Raw genomic sequence first — 19506 nt, forward strand, 5'->3', positions numbered from 1 at the left:
GGAATTATTGCTCATCAGGTACAATTGAGGAGAGAAGTTCTCATGACTTATGCTAATTACATGTAAGTATAATTAGGATACATAAGACACACTTAAACTTGAAGCACTTAAACAAGATTTAGTAGTTTGGGTTTGGTTTTGTTTGGCTTTTTCCCTTATTTTTAGATCTGGTTTTTTATTATTATTATTATTTCAAATGTTCTTCTAGGCCTTTTATATCATGGTTCCATCCCTCTTAAAATACTATTGATTTCTGAATATTAGTGTATCAGAAAAAGTCTATTTTTCCAGGCCTGCTACCTCTCTGATGATCAGCCTTTGAGCTTATGCTGAATATTTGTCCGCTAGGCTAGGTGCTGACATCACCAGTCACCCTGTTGCCTTCTTTCACACACCATAGCCCCAGAAAAATAAGAGGGCAGTTTTTCTAGTGGTCACTTGAACATGCTCTCTGTCGAGGGCAATGTTGACTAGGAAAGTCCTCATTACAGTGTTCTCTGCTTAGAAACAACACTTCCTGGTGTCCTGGGTGGCTCAGTCCCGTAAGCATCTGCCTTTGGCTCTGGTCATGATTCCAGAGTCCTGGGATTGAGTCCCGCACCTGGCTCCCTACTCAGCGGGGACCCTCCTTCTCCCTCTCGCTCTGTCCCTCCTCCTGCTGTGCTCTCTCTCATTCTCCATCAAATACATACATAAAATCTTTATAAAAGAAAAAAGAAAAAAAAAAGAAACAACACTTCCTAGCTGTATGGGCTAGCAATTGCCTAGCAATTGACCATTGCTTTGTTTTGTAAAGCCTGTGAGCCAAGAATGGCTTTATATTTCTAAATGGGTGAAAAATCAAAAGAAAAATAATATTTCACCCAAAATATGGAAATTATATGACATTCAAATTTCAGTGTCCACAAATAACATTTTGATACAGAGCCATGCATTTGCTTACATATGGTGCATGAGTATTTTTGTGCTGCATCAAGCTTGAGAAGTTGAACAGAGACCATAGGACTCTTAACACCTAAAATATTTACTACCTGCCCTTTACGGATAATGTTTGCTGACTCTTAATATGGACAATGGAAATAAAGATTGCCCATATCCCTATAGCATCAGCAATCATTAGCTAATTATTTATTGATATTTGCAAGTTAAATCACTTCTTAACCACTTATAGTTAACACTGGCTTTTGCTACAAGGGGAATTTAGGCAAACTCCTAGCAGACTGTGCTTCATGCTGTTCCTTTTTTTTTTTTTGAAATGGCCATCTCTTCCTGTTCCCTAAACACATTCCCTCTCAGAATTTCAGCTCAAAGATCACCTCTTTTGTTAAGCTTTCCCTAACCTCAAGACAGCTTTATTCCTTTCTCTCAGCCTAGTCTCACATAGATTATTCTATCACAGGACATCAGAGATGGTTATAATTGTCTCTCTTCACATCCTCCTCCCCCAGCATGCTGTGAGTTTGGGAAGCAAGTACCCTGTTTTAATAAGCTCTGTAATCCCAACCCTTAGCCACTTATAAAAATCTTTGCAGAATGAATTAATGAGTGCATGAGTGAATGAATGATTTCAAAAACAATAAAGCACTTGGAAAGCATCACAGATATTCCTTAGAGAAAATATTTGACAATCTGAATGTCATTTGGGCCCCGCTTTCTGTCTTGGCTATTTCAACTGGTGAAAACTGCTGGCAAAGGTCGAACAAATATTTCTCTGGGTTTGCATTCAGGAGAAAAGAGACTACAGAGCACAAAATAAGGCCTGTTTCCTTGACACAGTCCCATAGATCATTGTATGGTCAATACTATGCTTCTTGTCCTTGGTCTTAAATGATGACCTTTCAATAACAGTCATGTGAAGGGCTTGAAACATAAGAATAAAACTTTGAGCCCTGGTCTTTTCTGGTCAGATGTGTAGATGGTAGTTACAAGTACTTGGTCCCAGAGTGCCCCCTTTTGGTCATAAACACAAAATCTAAATTTTAAACTTCTGCCAAAAGAAGCTTCTTTTAAGCTATCGCCAAAGAACATTGTGCGAGGCGAATGGGTATATTCTTCTATTTGTTTTGATTTTTGTTTACACTTTTTATTCCCTCCATATTGATATATGGAAACTCTCACAGAGTACAACCAGATAAAAGTACATGAGTGAGGAAACCAGGGTAAGAGAAAGTTTGGAATGACTCAGATGTAACAAGAAGGGTTTTCTTGTTTAATAAGAAGGGAAGTAAATGACCATAACACACAATTTGTCACTTTCCAGTGCTTGAAAACTTGGTCTGAATTCAGTAAGAACTGGAGACTCAAGCCAGCAAAAATTTGTTTGTTCCCATTGACGTGTGCCTTGCTATTCGGCTGACAGGGACCACCCTGATACTAAGAACTCCGTCCTGCAGCTATAGAAAGAATAATGACGATTTAAGTGTTTCCTATTTTTGAACCACTTTGTGTATTTTAGCCAGATACATTTTTCAGATTGATTATGTATATACACATAAACATAAATATATGTACAAATATATATTGCCCACAATGAACAAGTCTTTGCACTAAACCTGTAATCAGCCTTTGAAGAGAGTTAATATTTTTGTGAGCTTTTCTGGGCAACCAGAGTTATCTTTGTGCTTAAATCTTCATGGTGTTGAGTTATGGAGTCATTCTGCACAATTTATCATGCTTGGGTTACTTTCTTGCCATACCTCCTGAAAAGGGTAGTGAGAGGAGCCAGCATCTTTGCAGACTTTTGCAAACATGCTCCATGTGTCTAAGAAAGAGCCATTGAAGGCAGCGAGGGAGGCACTGCATGTGGCTGGGGTTGCATAGCCTTAAGCGCCTAGGGGACAGTGGGTCTAGTTGAAGTGCAGATTTATTTATGTTTACAGAACTCTTATTATGTATTTATTCATATATTTTATTTATGCATTTACTTATATTTATACAAATTTTACTTCACCCAAGACCACTGACTCTTTGGAATTCATTTCTCTTGAATACCTGAACCTAACTTTCATTTCATAACCAGGCCAAATTCTTCCAAATTATGATACAGTACTCCATTCATCGAGTGGATTCTAGGTTCTTAGCAAGTTTGAGGGAAGAGGGATGAATTAGATCTTTGTGAGGCCTGGATTTGGAATATTTATGACAGTTGATAATAAGAACAGAACAAATCTTTATGCTTACAAATTAGTAGAGACTAAAGAGGGTGAATCTTGGGGTGCCTGGGGGGCATAGTAAGTTAAACGTCTGACTCTTGGTTTGGGCTCAGGCCATGATCACAGGGCCGTGAAATTGAACCCTGTGTGAGGCTCTGAGCTCAGTACAGAGTCCACTTGAGACTCTCCCTCCCTCCTTTGCTCCTCCCTGCTTCAAATAAATAAATCTTAAAAAAAAAAAAAAAGGAAAGAAAGAAAGAGTGAATCCTGAAGGCCCACATCCCAAATGATAATTACTCAGTCCAGAGGGGACAAGAATATATTTGACATATGGGTTAATAATATGAATAAGATGATGCAAAATATACCAACCCACTGGGATTCCAAGAACCAACCATACAAATGCACAGAGCTGGATAGGAGCGCGTGGTGGTAATTATGTAGCAGCAGCGATGATCAGATCTAACAGGTCCCATCCTTCACAGACATGAGCACAGCTAATCCTCACAACAACCCTTGTGATGGGTTGTTTTGTAACATCAAAAGGACTCATTTTAGACATGAGAAAACTGGTGTTCAGGGATTTTGTCTTGGGTCAGAGCACAAGACAGAGATTGTCATACTGGTGAGTTTTAAAAGCATAATCTTGGGTAAAATCTGTAAGGGAACAAGGGAAGCAGGATAGGACAGGGCAGGGAAGGAGCACACACAGCTGTGGCTTCAGCAGAATTCTGGTCTCGACTGGGTCCCCCGGAGAGTGCCAAGGAAGTGAATGGTGCCAAGCTGATATGGATGCCACCCTGACATAAGGGGGGAAGGCATTTTGCACCCCAGTATCCATCATTCCTGCTCTCATCAGGAGAACACATCCCTTTGGGCATGCTCCAGCAAGACAGTTCCCTTTGTGGAGGAGAGTGGAGGGGAGGGCACAGCCATATGCTGTCTAGCAGCAACTGGAAAAGAGGTGCAGCTTGGTCAAGGGGACCCAGAGGGGGCACCAAAGCACCTTTCAGGGGATCCATGGGCCAAAGCTGATGCAATTGCCAAATGACAGAGTCAGAATGCACACCCAGATGCTTGAGCTCTGATCTCTACAAAGACCTGGATTAGCCTATTTATACTATGCTTTGAAGTTTTATACAATTAGTACTTTTTTCAGGGCCTGCTTTGTGCCAGACACAATCCTCAGAGCTGGAAAGGGAAGGGGCCTGGATGGGGAGGGGCACGTGGCTTTAACTTCTTATGCTGTTAACTTGTGAGCAGCCGTGGAGGCCTGCTCTGGGCCGATGCCCTGACAGATTTTAATGCTTGTGTTGGCTTTTTCTCCTAAAGGCCGATGAGATGCAGGATGTGATGCATTTCAACTACACTGCATGGCCTGATCACGGGGTGCCCACAGCAAACGCTGCAGAGAGCATCCTGCAGTTCGTACACGTGGTTCGACAGCAAGCTACCAAGAGCAAAGGCCCCATGATCGTGCACTGCAGGTAACCTCTTCAGCCGTATTTTCTGTTAAGGCACCACGGGCTTTGCTGTATAAAGGGAAAAGCCCACCATTCCATGTATCCCAGTCACACTGAATTAACGATTACATGAACTATGATTTTTTAAAAAATTAATTAACTGATATCTTACTAGATACGTCATTTACTTATAATATGGCATTTCTTATCTCCATTAGCCTATGAGATAGATGTTATTATTCTCATTTTTAGGTTAAAAAAACAAAAACAACTGAGAAGAAGGGAGGCAAAGGGATCCACACACATTCATGCAATAAGAAAGTGGAGGGGTTAGGGCTCAAATCCGTGCCTTTAGGTGCTGTGTGGTATTATCCCAACCTATCAGTGATTCTGAGTGCTTTGTAACATGGCCAAATACAAAGTCAGATTAAAAGTAGCAAATCACAACCCTGAACAATATAAATAGACATAAAAACAAGATGATGGAAAGGAGAAATAAAAGTATTCAGCTCATTAAGATAAACATTTGCTATGATTGCTCTTTGAGATTGTCTCTAAACTTCCAGATGGTTAAAATGAAAAGGGCCTGTATGATCTACTGCATTATCAAAAACAAGGACCACGTGAATTCCTTCGGGAGAACATTCTCTTTGAATTTAAGCTTTCCTTCCTACCAAGTGAACCAAAACTTCATCAAAATCTATCATCGTGACAAAATTTTGTTGCAAAATTTTTATGCAACCTCCAAAGAGCAGGGGAAATGAACATGCTCCTATTGTGTGCCCGAGGCAGGAGTGGGGTGACAATGTTAGGGGAGGCATTGACAGCCATGTCAACCTAAGCAAATAAATCTATAATCCTGGATCCTGACCTTGGTGTTTGTGAACTGAATGGCTGGGGGAATGTGTGTGTATTAGAGAGACAGACAGACAGAGACAGAGATAGAGGGAGGAATATGGGTCTGTCTGGAAAGAAAAACACTTGATAAGCTATCGAGTTTGGGATCAGGGAGGATATATACTTGGGTCCATTCACTTCACACATTCACAGGTTAAAAATTTTGCATGCTGAAATGACATCTAGTCTCAAATGATTCTTTCTAAGAGCAGAAAATAAAGCTGCTCAACCAGGTGGTCAAACTCCTGGTTCTTTCCAAGCTGGAAGCAGCCACAGTCCTGGATGGGACTTCACAGGTGCTCACCCAGAGACAGAATGTTTTATCTTAGACCAACAAGTCCTAGGAGGCAAGAGTTGTCTGGTAGAAAAGCAATCTCTGAACTCAAAGCTTTTAGTATTGAGTTTCTCTCCAGCAAATTCTGGATAAGCACTGGTTTTGACTTTCTCTTTTCTCATTTTACATAATCTAGAGTTTGAAACCAGTTGGCACTGCAGCCTCTGAGTGACTGGAAGAGAAGAGCTGACTTGAACATATAAAGCTGGGGGCTGCTGGTGGGCAATGGTCAGCACCATTCATTCCCTCCACTTCCCTCCACTCTCTGAGCACTGGGATATGGGGAATGAAGAGACTGCCTCCAAATATCAAATCTGATTTGGAGGCAACTACCTAAAGGTTGGCTGGGAGACCAAAGCAGGCCCGAGACCCACTAGAAGGGCAGGTGTGCTGGAAGGAAGGTCCAGGGGAGTGACCTCAACCTAGGCTTGACCACATGCAAATGCTATAGCTCCAGAGCAAGCGCTGATGTGTGGCATCTCAATCAGACTTTCCAGCAGAGGGTGTGCTACTAACTCTGAGGCTGCACAGAAGGCTGGAACTGGTGTGTGTGTGTGTGTGTGTGTGTGTGTGTGTGTGTGTGTGTGTATCAGCTCTCTGAGAGCACAAGCAACTCTCCAACTCTCCAGCAAGCTCAGGCTGGAATCCTTACTTTCTGCAGGAGGCGGAGGGGGTGTGGCTAAGGCAGTGCAGACCTGCAGGTCTTGGAGGTAGCAGGCCAGTCAGAAATGCCATTGAAAGACACACCAACCACAATCACATACTTCAAAATCAGTTAGGAAAGCATTGTCAAGAATATTTCTTCTTTAACCTCAGTGGTGCTACCTGTAGTTTGGGGGCGGGGAGGGGGGGATTTAGCTGCCAATTTGTCTGCAACCGTGTGAGAGCACTATCTGAGGAATAGGCTGCCTGCATGCTCTTTTGCAGTGCTGGAGTCGGCCGGACGGGAACATTCATTGCCCTGGACAGGCTCTTGCAGCACATTCGGGATCACGAGTTTGTCGACATCCTAGGGCTGGTGTCCGAAATGCGGTCGTACCGGATGTCTATGGTGCAGACAGAGGTAGGAACGGAATCAATATGCATTTTCAGAAGTGTCCCGGACTGAGAAACTTCCCATTGTTCGATTTCATGTTTCAAAACAATTGTCTCATTTTTTCCTGCATCTGCTAGTCGCAGTTTCTTAGTGTGCATGTTCAAACTGCTTCAAGGTACCCCCAAAATAGATATTAGCCTCTAGAAATCCACTCAGTGTATAGTGCTTGCACCGTTGTTGGCATCATATGCCCTTTGGTAATCCAGAGCATGTGGGTGTATCTATAATAGAATAAAACCTCTTTGAACGGATTGAGAGTTCAGTGAAGGTGACAGCAATCTGGGTAAATGCCACCAAGTGGAGACTGTGGAACCGACATGATTGAATTTAAATTTGAAACTCTAGATGTGATTCAATAAGTTTGGCATTAGTTTGTCCTCCATGTGACTCTGTCCCAATGCACTTCTGATGATCATCAGGGGTTGGACTTAGCTTTCTGTCCCCCTTATGATTTTAAGGATTTCCAGCTCCCAACTGAGCAGTGCTGCCAAGTCCCTTGATCTAAATGAATGGAGTTACCATTTTAACCACATGGGAGCATGCCCAGAAACATCCAGTACTGTGATGTGCTCCCTCCTCCTCCTCTTTGGCCAAGCCCTCTCCTCCCTGGAAGCCTCAGAATGCACTCTGGCTTCAGTGGTAGCCCGGGGCTGCTGTGCACACAGCATCACACCACCACCCAGCAGCCCCAGGTGTGCACCTGTGTGCCCCCAAATCTACGCACAATAGCTAGTTCATCATCCTAGTCACCAAGCCGTCCTTGCAACTTCTCAGCTTTGAGCATACAATAATCCTTTTGGCTCCAGGAGTGTGTGTGGGAGGAACACTTGTAGAGAGGAAAACAACCTGGCTTGACCTCTGACTCAGTTTCCAAGACATTAAATGCTACCTTAGCCTTCCCCATGCTTTTCCTACTGAGCACCACTAGATGTCAGTGTGACTCAAAAAGCCTGCAGTCATGGCTGCTATGGGTTTGCCCCACTGGTTTCTCCTCTCCCATTTTTTATTTTTCTCTCCTGCTTCCCCACTCCCATCTGACCTATGCTTCACACTATAGATGATAGATGATTGATGATAGATAGATGATAGATGATAGGTGATGATTGATAGATAGATGATAGATGATAGATGATAGATGATAGATACATGATGATAGATAGATGATAGGTGATAGATAGATGATAGATAGATAATAGATAATAGATGATAGATGATAGATGATAGATAGATAGATCTTGCTATATAGCAAGATCATACCACTTTGGAAAGAGTGACCCATTCACATGCACCTGTCTCATTGATGATGTGTGTGTTCACTCACTTCCTTGAGCCCACTCACATCCCAGCCCTGCTACCTTCTAATTTACCGTGATGGGGACACGAACATGACCTCGTTATCGTGAGTTTAAAACGTCCTGATTCCCCGGAGAAACGCACTACCTAGTGATTAAACAGTGCTTTATGAATTGGTTCATATTTTTGGTTTTCACTTCCATAAATGTACGTGCTAACGTGTGGTTAAAGCTCCCCATTATGTATACTAATCCCCAACCTTCAAAGGGCCACTCCTTATTTTAAGTATTTTGGATCTGATGAATTGTCTGCCTCATTGACTTAATTTATGCCTCTTACAACTTTATAGACTTTGATTATAGCCTGTTTGCCTTTGGCTTTCCCAATTACAAAATCCTAATGACTTTTTAAAAACTACCTTCACACGGCAGACCCTCCATCCAATTCTCAACACCATTATCTTTCCTGGAGCGTGGTAATCGCACCAAACCAAAGCAGCCACCATGTGCCTCTCTGCAGAGCTGAGGAAGTGTCCTGTGTTCTCCCTGACTTTCTGGCTCCACATTTTGGTTTGTTTGGCTTCTTTGTTTATAGTAGCATTTTTAGGTTGACATCTCCCAGGGAAACAATCTTTTTAAAGTACAATATCCCTTCCCTGAACTCTTGTGGGAAAACTCAAAAATGAGCAAAAGAGGAGAGGTCACCATAGGTTACTGATTTTTTTCCAACTGTTCCGGCTTCACTCTCGAGTTCCCTCAGGATTCTTCAGTGAATGCTCTCTATTTCGAGTTATTTATTTATGTCTGTTTTGTTATGTCTGGAACATTTTTCCATTTACCTTTGTTCTTCCTGGTTCTTATGCAATTCATGGTTCAACCTGTATTTTGAATATTAGGATTTTCCTAACATCCTCCTTGATCCCATTCATATCGCAGTCCTGCTGCCTTCTACTTTACTGATGATAATAAGGAAGGAGCAGAGTAAACAAATTTTCTTCGATTTTATCATCCCACAGTGACCCCTTTAACACTAGTGATTTTCAAGAGGCCAGAGTGATTCTCCAGCTGATTTCCGATTTTCTATATAAACCACTCGTGTGTTGTATACCAGGTTCCCTCCCATGATGGGTTTCTAATTTTCCTACCTCCTCTAGACTGCCCATCATCTCGACAACACCACCTTGCCCCACTCTAGAAATAGCAGAGCTAACTGATTAAAACAGCGTGTCCTGAGATGCACATTCCAGGTCCTGGCAACAGGCTGCATGGGCTGTGTTTCAACATGCCCTCTTCCCTTTTCTCAGCTGCCTGGGCACACGGTCTGAGCCTCTCCTTAAGAGCAGCAACAGGTAGTGAGAGAGTAGGGGTTGGCAGGCCAGACTCCGCGAGTGGGCCTGGGTCACTTGCGGCCTCTGTACAGCTTCCTTCACCTCTCCTAGCCCCCCCGTCCTCATCTGTAAACCATGAATGATGCATTCATGAATTGTTGTAGAGTTTACATGATGTGAATGATATAATCTAGACAAGTACTTTGAAACTGTCAAGTGCTCTATATGGGTGGCATTCACCTCTCTTGGCTCTCTTCTATTTTTATCAAATGTTTTATTTGATTTCCTCTAATAGGCTTTCCCCAGAAAGCCTTTTTGCTTTGAGCAGCCATCATCCTGCTTAGCAGCTTAGACCTCTCGGGGTCTCTCAGGGATATGTCTGTAAATAGTCTTTTATTTACCTTGCCTGTGGTCCAGCTACTTTTTTCCCTTTTTGACACAAAGTTTGGCCACTGAGTAGTTATGGGTTGAAAAACCAGGTCCTCTCTGGCCCGAACCGTGCTCAGTGCTTGACACAACACCAGAAACAGTGGAGTGATGTGTGACGAGAAGAGGTAGGCAGTTATGAATGTGATATTATCACGAAATAAGGGAATGTATTTTCTCCAAAGCTTGTTGAAAATACAGATTAGGCTGATTATCAACCCAGTGAGGTTTGAAGTATTAACCTAACCTTTATAAAGTTGTCATACAAAAGACCCCTTAAATCCTGTGAATAGCATGACTGGCTTTTTTTTTTTTTTTTAGAGATTCATTTATTTATTTATTCATGAGAGACACACAGAGAGAGTCAGAGACATGCAGAGGTAGATGCAGGCTCCATGCTGGGATCCCGATGTGGGACGTGATCCCAGGACCCCAGGATCATGCCCTGAGCTGAAGGCAAATGCTCAACCGGTGAGCCACCCAGGTGTCCCTCCACGACTGGTTTTTATGTCAAGGTTATTTCTAATGGTATTACTTATAGAGAAGCTCTAGGGAATAAAGGAGAAAGGTAAAGATCATGAGGTTACTTGGATTTCATGGCACCAGGACAGCTACTCTCAATATTTTGAGGTATTTCATCTCCATCTGTGTTCAAGTATAACTTTTATATGATTATGCTTATATGCTATATATGCATATACTAATTTTACAGTGTCGTTTTCCACTTAACATTTTGCTATACATATCATCCCAAGTTGTCCAAAACTCTGTAAATCTCATTTTAAAGACTGAAAAATATTTCAGTATAGATCTGTTGCGTCTTATTTAAACCATCCTCCTTTTCTCTTCTTTTTTTTAAAATTTTATTTATTCATTCATTCATGAGAGACACACAGAGAGAGACAGAGACACAGGCAGAGGGAGAAGCAGGCTCCATGCAGGGAGCCTGATATGGGACTTGACCCCAGGACCCGGGGATCATGTTCTGAGCCAAAGGCAGACGCTCAACCACTGAGCCACCCAGGTGTCACCATGCTCCTTTTCATAGGACAATTAGTTGGATCCTTTTCCACTCATTTATTATCTGTGTCCTCAGCTAACACTTTAGTAATAATACCTCCACCACCAACAGAGAAAAATGACAGCTTCAACAAACTCAAGGCATCATCGAGTGTTACCTTTTTCCTTTAGCTTTGCCAATGTCATGGATGAAAAACAGTTGTGTCAACTTACATGTTTTATTATGGCACCACTTTTTGGGTATGTTTTAATATTTCCTCAGTTTATTTCAGAAAACATTACAATAAGCACAAACTGAGTGCTAGGCATGAAGAATAAAAAAAGACAGGGGTGCCTGGGTGGCTCAGTGGTTGAGCTTCTGCCTTTGGCTCAGGGTATGATCCTGGAGTCCCAGGATCAAATCCTGCCTTGGGCTCCCTGTGGGGAGACTGCTTCTCCCTCTGCCTGTGTCTCTGCCTCTGTGTGTGTGTGTATGTGTCTCTCATGAATAAATAAATTAAATCTTTTTTAAAAAAGATACAGTCCCTGTCTTCCAGAAATATTTGGTCTATTTGCCTACATATTTTATTTTTCAATTTAAGTGTGTGATTGCTGATTGAAGGAATTTTAAACAGAAATAAAGATATTGAGATGCATTCGTTAGATGACTCCTTTCTGCCCACCGAGTAAGCATCATTAAAGTCTCCCCTCTCACCGCTATTGTATCTAAGTCAGAGCCTCTCAGAACAGCTGTAGAAGCTCTTCATTGAAGGTTTGAGCTTTGAAACAACTGATGAGAGCCTGAGGAGCCATTTTGAGCAAAGGGCAACACTCTGACTCATGACTGTGTGGTCATGAGAGATCTGAACACCAAGTGCTGGAGGTGGAGGCAGCCATGAATGCAAGGCCACACAAGGTGGATGGAAGAATTGTGCAAAGAGGGCTGTCCCAAGAGAAGATTCTCAAAAACTTGCTGCCCACTTAATTGTGAAAAAGATTCTTGTTGGTAGCATTGAAGAACCCCTGAAGAACATTATCTAAGGGATTATTTTGAGCAGCATGGGGAAATTGAAGCCATTGAAATCATGACCGACTGAAGCAATGGCAAAAAGAGAGGCTTTGCTTTTGTGACATTTGATGACTGTGACTCTGTGGACCAGACTGTCATTCAAAAATCCCATACTGTGAATGGCCACAACTGTGAAGTAAGGAAAGCCCTATGTAAGCAAGAGATGGCTGGTGCCAAAGAGGTCAAAGTGGTTCTGGAAACTTTGGTGGTGGTCATGGAGGTGGTTTTGATGGGAATGACAACTTTGGTCATGAGTAAACTAGTGAGGTGGCCATGGTGGCAGTCGAGGTGGTGGTGGCCATGGTGGCAGTGAGGATGGCTCTAATGGATTTGATAACGATGGAAGCAATTTTGGAGGAGGCAGAAGCTATGATAATTTTGGCAACCACAACAATCAGTCTTCAAATTTTGGACCTTCAGATTCTGAAGGGAGGAGATTTTGGAGGCAGAAGCACTGGCCTCTACGGTGGTGGAGGCCAATGCTTTGCCAAACCACGAAACCAAGGTGGCTATGGAAGTTCCAGCAGCAGCAGCAGCTAAAGTGGTGGCAGAAGGTTTTCATTACCTCCAGGAAGCAAAGCTTAGCAGGAGGTGAGAGCCAGAGAAGAGACAGGGAAGCCACAGGTTACAACAGATCTGTGAACTCAGCCACGCACAGCGGTGGCAGGAAGATGTGCTGCAAAGAAGACATGTTTTAGACAATACTCATGTGTTTGGTAAAAAGCTCGAGGACTAGATTTGTGACTATTTGTATAACAAGTTATTTTAGTTTCTGTTCTGTGGAAAATGGAAAGCATTCCAACGAAGGGCTTTAATGCAGATATTTTTTTCACTCATGCTGCCGACTTGCTAAATGTAATAGCCTAATCATGATGCTGATGATCATCATGATTTAAGTGAGTCTTAAATGCCCTTTATTTTATTCATTTTATTTTATATATAGTAGTTTGAAATTTTTATTTGTAATTTATTGCATTGCTTTGAAGTTTAGAAACTCCTTATTAGAACTAATCCAAGAAAAACTATCCTGTATTTCCCCCCTATATTTTTATGGCTTAATTTATTAAACTTTCTGGAATTTATTTGGGTGTATTAAGAGATGAAATGCTATTTTTTTTTCAAAATAGGCCCATGATTTATTGATTGGCTATTCATTGCCTTACGCATTAAGTTGTGATTACCTAAGCTGTATTATTAATCAAAATATTTTCACAGTTCTCTTGGATTTTCTAGTTATAAAATTATCTCATAAATAATGAAAATTGTCTCATTTGACATTAGATCATATCTAATCCTGCCACAGAGTGAAAATATTATATTTTTGCATGTGTCTTGCACAAAAATATCTTGCTCTGAAACCTGCTTTTGTCTTTTGCTCTAGGAGCAGTACATTTTTATCCATCAGTGTGTGCAACTGATGTGGATGAAGAAGAAGCAGCAGTTCTGCATCAGTGATGTCATCTATGAGAATGTTAGCAAGTCCTAGTCCCGAATCCAGAGCAGTAAGTAAGCTTCTTGGGTGCTCTGTCTGCGAACCATGCGAGGAGACACAAAGTGGGAAGGGATAGGATACAACAAAAGGCAGCACTCACCAGTTGTATTGATTCTGACCCCACAGATGTGGTTATAGGGAGAAATGAATACCATGCCCATCTTAGAGCTTCCATGTGCCTTGGTCAGTGGTATGACACACAGGAGCTTCAGCAACTCATTATGATTTGAACTTCCTTCCCTCTACTTGGAACCTTAAATTGTTCCGATATTGGATCTGTGCCTGAGATATCAGGATACTGCCCTTCAACTCTATTTATCCAGATATTTTGTGCAAATGTTTTATTGATTACAAGGATCATACAAAGGGTCACAAGGAGACATGAGCTGGACATCAGCTGTCTCCCAAAGGCAGAAAACAATATTAACATTAGTCTCAGGATAGTGGAGTCGAAGAATGCCTTGATTCCATCCAGTATGTGAACATTTACTTGAGAGCTTCCTGAAAACATTAGTAACATATTCAATGCTTTGTGCTCGGCTTTGACTAGGGGATCAGATTTTGGAGGCATAATAATCTTAGTTGAAGTCACAATATGCCAGTTCAAGTCAGTAAACAGAGTGTGAAATGCATCTGGATACATTGAGGTGGGGGCAGCCACTCCCTGGGTTGGGAGAGGACAGGGGTGTGTTCTGGGATTAATATGGAAGGATAAATAGCACATAGACCAGGGGTAGCGGATAGGATTAGTATTCCTTTACAGCTATCAACAGACAGAAAGCTCAAGGAGGCAGGAAGGGTAAAGGCTGAGGGACGAATTCACTGAAAAGGGGAAGATATTTAGATCCACAAAAGGGACTTACAGAGAAAGATGCATAGACAACCTAGGCCCACATGGGCTGTGGTGTTGAGTGTAAAGAGAGCAAGTAGTGGAATCAGGAGGAAGTTTCTCTACCTCCAGCCACAGAGCTGTCAGTGTGCGGCTTGCCCTTCCCAGGCTGCTTACTCTCTCTCTCTCTCTCTCTCTCTCTCTCTTTCTCTCTCTCTCTCATCCACAGGACAGGATATGGTGTGCACCCATCCTCCCTTGCTTCCAGACATTTTTAGGGGCCCTGCTAGCCATTTTGCTAAGAAGAGCCCCTGCTTTGTAGTATGTGGCCAAGGAGATAATCTATCTCATAGAAGCACCGGGAAGACTTAGCCTTAAAGAGCCTACAGTGTCTTTTGGACTCCTTCACTTCTGGACATAGCGGACCAAATTCAACTGAACACCAGAAAAAGTCCCGACGCCCTGCGAAGGGCAGGAAGCACAACACTTGGAAGAGTTTCCTTGGCCCTTGGCCGGTTGGGCTGAGTTTTTGTTGTTGTTCTTGTTTTTAAGTGCAATAATTTTTGTATGTGTGATTTTATCTGAAAGTTGAATTGTTTTCTACCCACGCGACTGACCAAGCCCGTAGCCCAAGAGGGAACAGGAATTGTCAGTATCAAATTATACCTCATTGTTAAAAAGTGGCATCGCCACACATGAGGACATGTTAATTCTGCTTCAAGGAAATCGAACCAGCGGTATCTGTGCTCCAACATTAAGCTGCTGGATCAGGGGTGGGGGGGGGGGGATTGAGAGAGAAGGTTTGTACCCACAGATCAACTGCATATGAAAGAGCTGTGATGCAGCTTCAAAGTAGAGTAGGAAAAAAAAAATTTAAGTCTTCATTGTTCTAGTTCTTGATGGTTTTCTTCCTTATTAACACTTAAGTGTTTTTTTTTTTTTTTCCTGGGCCCTCTGGGACTAAGGTCACCGTCCAGATTGTTTTTCAGCAAACCAGATCTGCTTCGGAACAGTTTGAAGGAGGACTCTTAAGACTCCATTTCTGTCTGAGCAACCTTGGTGCCTAGACTTTGCCTCCCCTTTCTCCGTGGACCTGCACACAGGCGAAAGCCCTTTCTTGGAGCACTGCGGGCTGTGCAAACGCACTTTCCTTCCCACGACGAGCTGGGGGCCTTGGGACGTTAGGGCGCTGAACTGAGCATGCTGGGGCGACTGTGGGGCGACCGCCAGGCGTCTCTACGGATTCCAACAGAGACTTCTTTGTTTGGTTTTGTTTGGTTTTGGGGTTGTCCGTTTCCTTTTAACCAGTGTAAACTAGTAACGTTTCGTTCTTGGGGTGTTCCTACCACTGCAGTACGGGGGTGTGTGTATTGTGACATAAACGCTGTCAAGCTGGGCACTGCGGGCCCTGTGAAGCCTGTTACTCTGTGTCACCTCCTCAAACAGTCAGAGGTGACGGTGGGCTCTGGGGGGGCAGGCGGGTGGGGAGGGCGCGTCCCGCTGGGCCCCCCCTCCCCGCCCCTCCCCGCCCCGCCCCGCCGCGCCGCCCTCTCCGCGCAGCCCTGCACCCAGGCTCGCTCAATAATTCATCAGTGACCTCAGCGGCGGCCGAGGGCGCCAGGTGAGCAGCTCCGCGCCCCGCCTCCCTGGCCCCCAGCAGGCCCGGCCCCAGCGGCCCCCGGCGGGCTCCTGCAGCCCCTGCGCGCGTCTCAGGTTCACCCTGGGGTGGGGGGTGGGCAGGGGCGCCCCACCCGCCGCTCGACAGCTTGGGCGCCCCAGGCGGCGTCAGTTCTTCCTCGCCCCCTCCCCCTCCGGTTGCCGCCTCCCCACCTGCTCTCCTCGCCCCTCCCGCCGCCCCCCCGCGTGGCCCGCTAGCACCAGCGCTGCACCCTCGGAGCGCAAAGGCCTGGAGCAAGGGGCCAAGCGCACGGGTGATGCACCGGGGCAGGTCGGGGCGACGCGAGCCCCTCGGAGGCCTGCCTGGGTAAGCTGGAATTCCCTTCGGGTTCCCGGGCCGGAATAGTACTTCCCCTGAAACTTAAAGCACTTCATAAATATTTCAGGTTTTTCTTTCCTTTTTTTTTAAAAATAAATTAATTTTTTATTGGTGTTCAATTCACCAACATACAGAATAACACCCAGTGCTCATCCCGTCAAGTGCCCCCCTCAGTGCCCGTCACCCCCACCCCCCGCCCTCCTCCCCTTCCACCACCCCTAGTTCGTTTCCCCGAGTTAGGAGTCTTCATGTTCTGTCTCCCTTCCTGATATTTCCCAACATTTCTTCTCCCTTCCCTTCTATTCCTTTTCACTATTATTGATATTCCCCAAATGAATGAGAACATACACTGTCCTTCTCCGATTGACGTATTTCAGGTTTTTCTTGAGCACCCACCCCTTCAGGGTCGGGATCAAATAGTAGCAGATCCATTTTCCCAAAAGAGAAGATGGAGTGTCCAGAGTTTACACCCGAGACTCCGAGCTTGGACCACAGGAGGGTCAGCGAAAGCACTTGACCAGATCCTCCCTCCGGGGGTCCCCAGAGCAGTCCCTTTGTTCGCCGGGACACAGGCGCTCCGGAGCCTGGAGAATTTGTAGTGAGGAAAGCATCCATCTGTCAGGAGCCTTGGATTGTAAGCCCAGCAGATGCCTTGGGAACTTCTCTCTCCTGAGCCTCAGCTCATAAACTGCAGAAGGCCCTATCGCAGCACCATATTTTTCAGATATAAAGAGTAACTGTAGGATGATGCACCCAAAGGTGTTTTGTATCTTGTCCTCTCATGGACGCTAAAACCACTGTAACCAGCTTCATCTGCACTCCAGGACTCAGTTTGAAGATTGGAGAGGCGGCTGCTGCGGCCTCTATATCATTAATAAGGTTTTTTGTTGGTGGTGGTGGTGGTGGCTTTTTTTTTTTTTTTAAGATTTTATTTGTTTATTCATGAGAGACACAGAGAGAAAGGCAGAGAGAGAAGCAGGCTCCCTGGGGAGCCCCATGCGGGACTCGATCCCAGGACCCCGGGATCACAACCTGAGCTGAAGGCAGATGTTCAACCCCTGAGCCACCCAGGCATCCCTGTTGTCATTTTTAATCATCTGAGTAGTGCTACAATGTTCTGACCACAGAGGCGCTGGCACATACAGGTCAAAATAGCCTATGTGGCTCATGGAGAGAGGGGAAGACTTTAGAGTCACAAAATATTTAACTTCAAGTGTTGTGGAGATCAAATTTCTTCACTGCAAAGTCAATTTCTAAAGTTGAGAAACTGTCATTACAGGCTTAATTTATAAATGTAATATTTAGCACCAATATATCCCTCACTGCACATTATATGATTTTATTTAACTTGAAAAGGAAAAAAAAAAGTGATGGATGACAGCACTTTTTTGGACAGCATTTTAATTCAGGGCTTATCATTTTCTGCTTACAAAGTCAACATTACCCCTCAAATTGAGACAAGTTAGTAAGATTATTTTAATCTCTTATAAAATCTTTAATCAGATTTTCTAACGTCTCTCCTTTTCTAAAAGCTGTCCCTCCTACCCCCCAACCCCCACACACCCCCACTGCTCCAAAAGGCAATCCATCTCTCTATGGTGTCAACACATAAAACGGGGGCTGGAGACTTTGGATCTGAATTTTTTGCAGACCATATGATAGCTGCTTGCTAGAGGATTGGCCCTTAGCCAAAGAGTTAAAGTTACTGAATCCAGCCTCTAAGAGCCAAAATCCTCCCTGCTTTCTAGCAAGGAGGACTTCCTTTCCACCTCAGGAAATGTCTGATGTAATGTGCTTCAAATAAGCTGGCTCGTGTCCTGGCTCACAGCTTTCTAGCCTGGTACTTGGCACAGGCTCGGAGTCCAAAGGCCATGCTCAGGACTAAATATAACATCTCTTTGGGCCAAAGGGGTTATAAAGCAACAAACATATAACACGTGCAAACTACCCCTAGTTTTTCGCAGCCCCATTTGGATGCATTTAGAGAAACAAACAAACAAACAAACAAACCTTAAGCTATGACATCTCTGATGCCTGGCCTTCCAGAATAGCAGGAGTTTTATTTTCGGTGTCAGCCGATGCTTATGGCCATGCCTGATCCTGGTGGGTCACTCAATTAAAGATAGAGTATGATGTATGGCTCTGGGAGTTGGATCATGAGGGACATTAAGAAACTGAAGGCTGTCCAGGGCAGAGTCAGCAGCACCGGGGGGATGTGCAAAACAACAGGTCAAAGTTACAAGATTTGAGAGAAGTAGGGCTGTTAAGCCTGGAAAGGAAGGCTCTTTTGTTTATTCAATCATTAATTCAACAAATGTTTGCCTATCGAGTCGTGCTGAATGAATCAATCAATTAACCAATGAGAGATTTCTTGACTACTTGCCATATGCTGGGCATGATGATAAGCACAAATGGTGCCATATGCTCCCTTTCAAAAATGTGCCACGGAATCAGTTTTGTTGTTGTTGGAAGGACCAAGAAAACATTAGTCAAGTCTTTTTCACCATTTTTCACTTATATATCCAAAACTTTGTCAATGTATTTTCTGCAGTGCCTACCAATCCAGATAATGGTGTTTGGCTTTTTTCCCTAGGGCTTCTAGAACAGTGACACTAGCTTCTCATTGTTCTTGTTGCTCATCGGTCACCACGGACCCTGACATGGTCCGTCTTCCTCGAGGAAGATCACCAAGCTAGCCTACTCTGCTCCTCAAGCATATAGATTCCTGGCAGGTGGCGAGTTCTTTTCTGCTAAGCCCTTCTGGCATGCAGAATTGCCACCTCACGGGCAGTCTGTCCCTTCACTTGTCAGAAAGCATTTCCTTCTTTTGTGTACACATCTAAGGACTTTATTACTAATGTTAAGAATGTCTGAGTCTATACCCTTCATGGATGTAGGCTTACGGCCCAAATCATGTCCCCATTTGGGTAAAAGGGCAGGTGCGATGTGTCTGCTAGTGCCCAGAGCTGCTTTGAACAGAGGCCTAATTTCAAACCAATTTAAGAAATAGTCAACCTCTCACCCTCTTAAAAAATATATATATATATTTACTCAACATCCCCGGTGAGGCAGGGGGTCTATGAAGATGGATGAGACAAGGTTCCTGCTTTGAGGAATTTATAGTCTAGTAGAG

At 43.8% G+C, this 19506-nt stretch overlaps 1 protein-coding gene across 2 annotated transcripts in view; it reads left to right on the top strand.

Moving 5' to 3' along the window:
* The window catches only part of PTPRO (protein tyrosine phosphatase receptor type O), a 239848-nt gene extending 223313 nt beyond the window's left edge, over positions 1 to 16535 (top strand). For both annotated transcript variants that reach the window (XM_041736849.1, XM_041736848.1), the window contains 4 exons: positions 4485 to 4639; positions 6774 to 6909; positions 13438 to 13558; positions 14607 to 16535. In XM_041736849.1, coding sequence (XP_041592783.1) covers positions 4485 to 4639; positions 6774 to 6909; positions 13438 to 13542 — 396 coding nt within the window. In that variant the 3' untranslated portion in view covers positions 13543 to 13558; positions 14607 to 16535. The remainder of the gene's footprint in view (positions 1 to 4484; positions 4640 to 6773; positions 6910 to 13437; positions 13559 to 14606) is intronic.
* Positions 16536 to 19506: the final 2971 nt, after the last annotated feature.

This window comes from Vulpes lagopus, chromosome 21, assembly GCF_018345385.1.
Source record: "Vulpes lagopus strain Blue_001 chromosome 21, ASM1834538v1, whole genome shotgun sequence".
NCBI lineage: Eukaryota > Metazoa > Chordata > Mammalia > Carnivora > Canidae > Vulpes > Vulpes lagopus.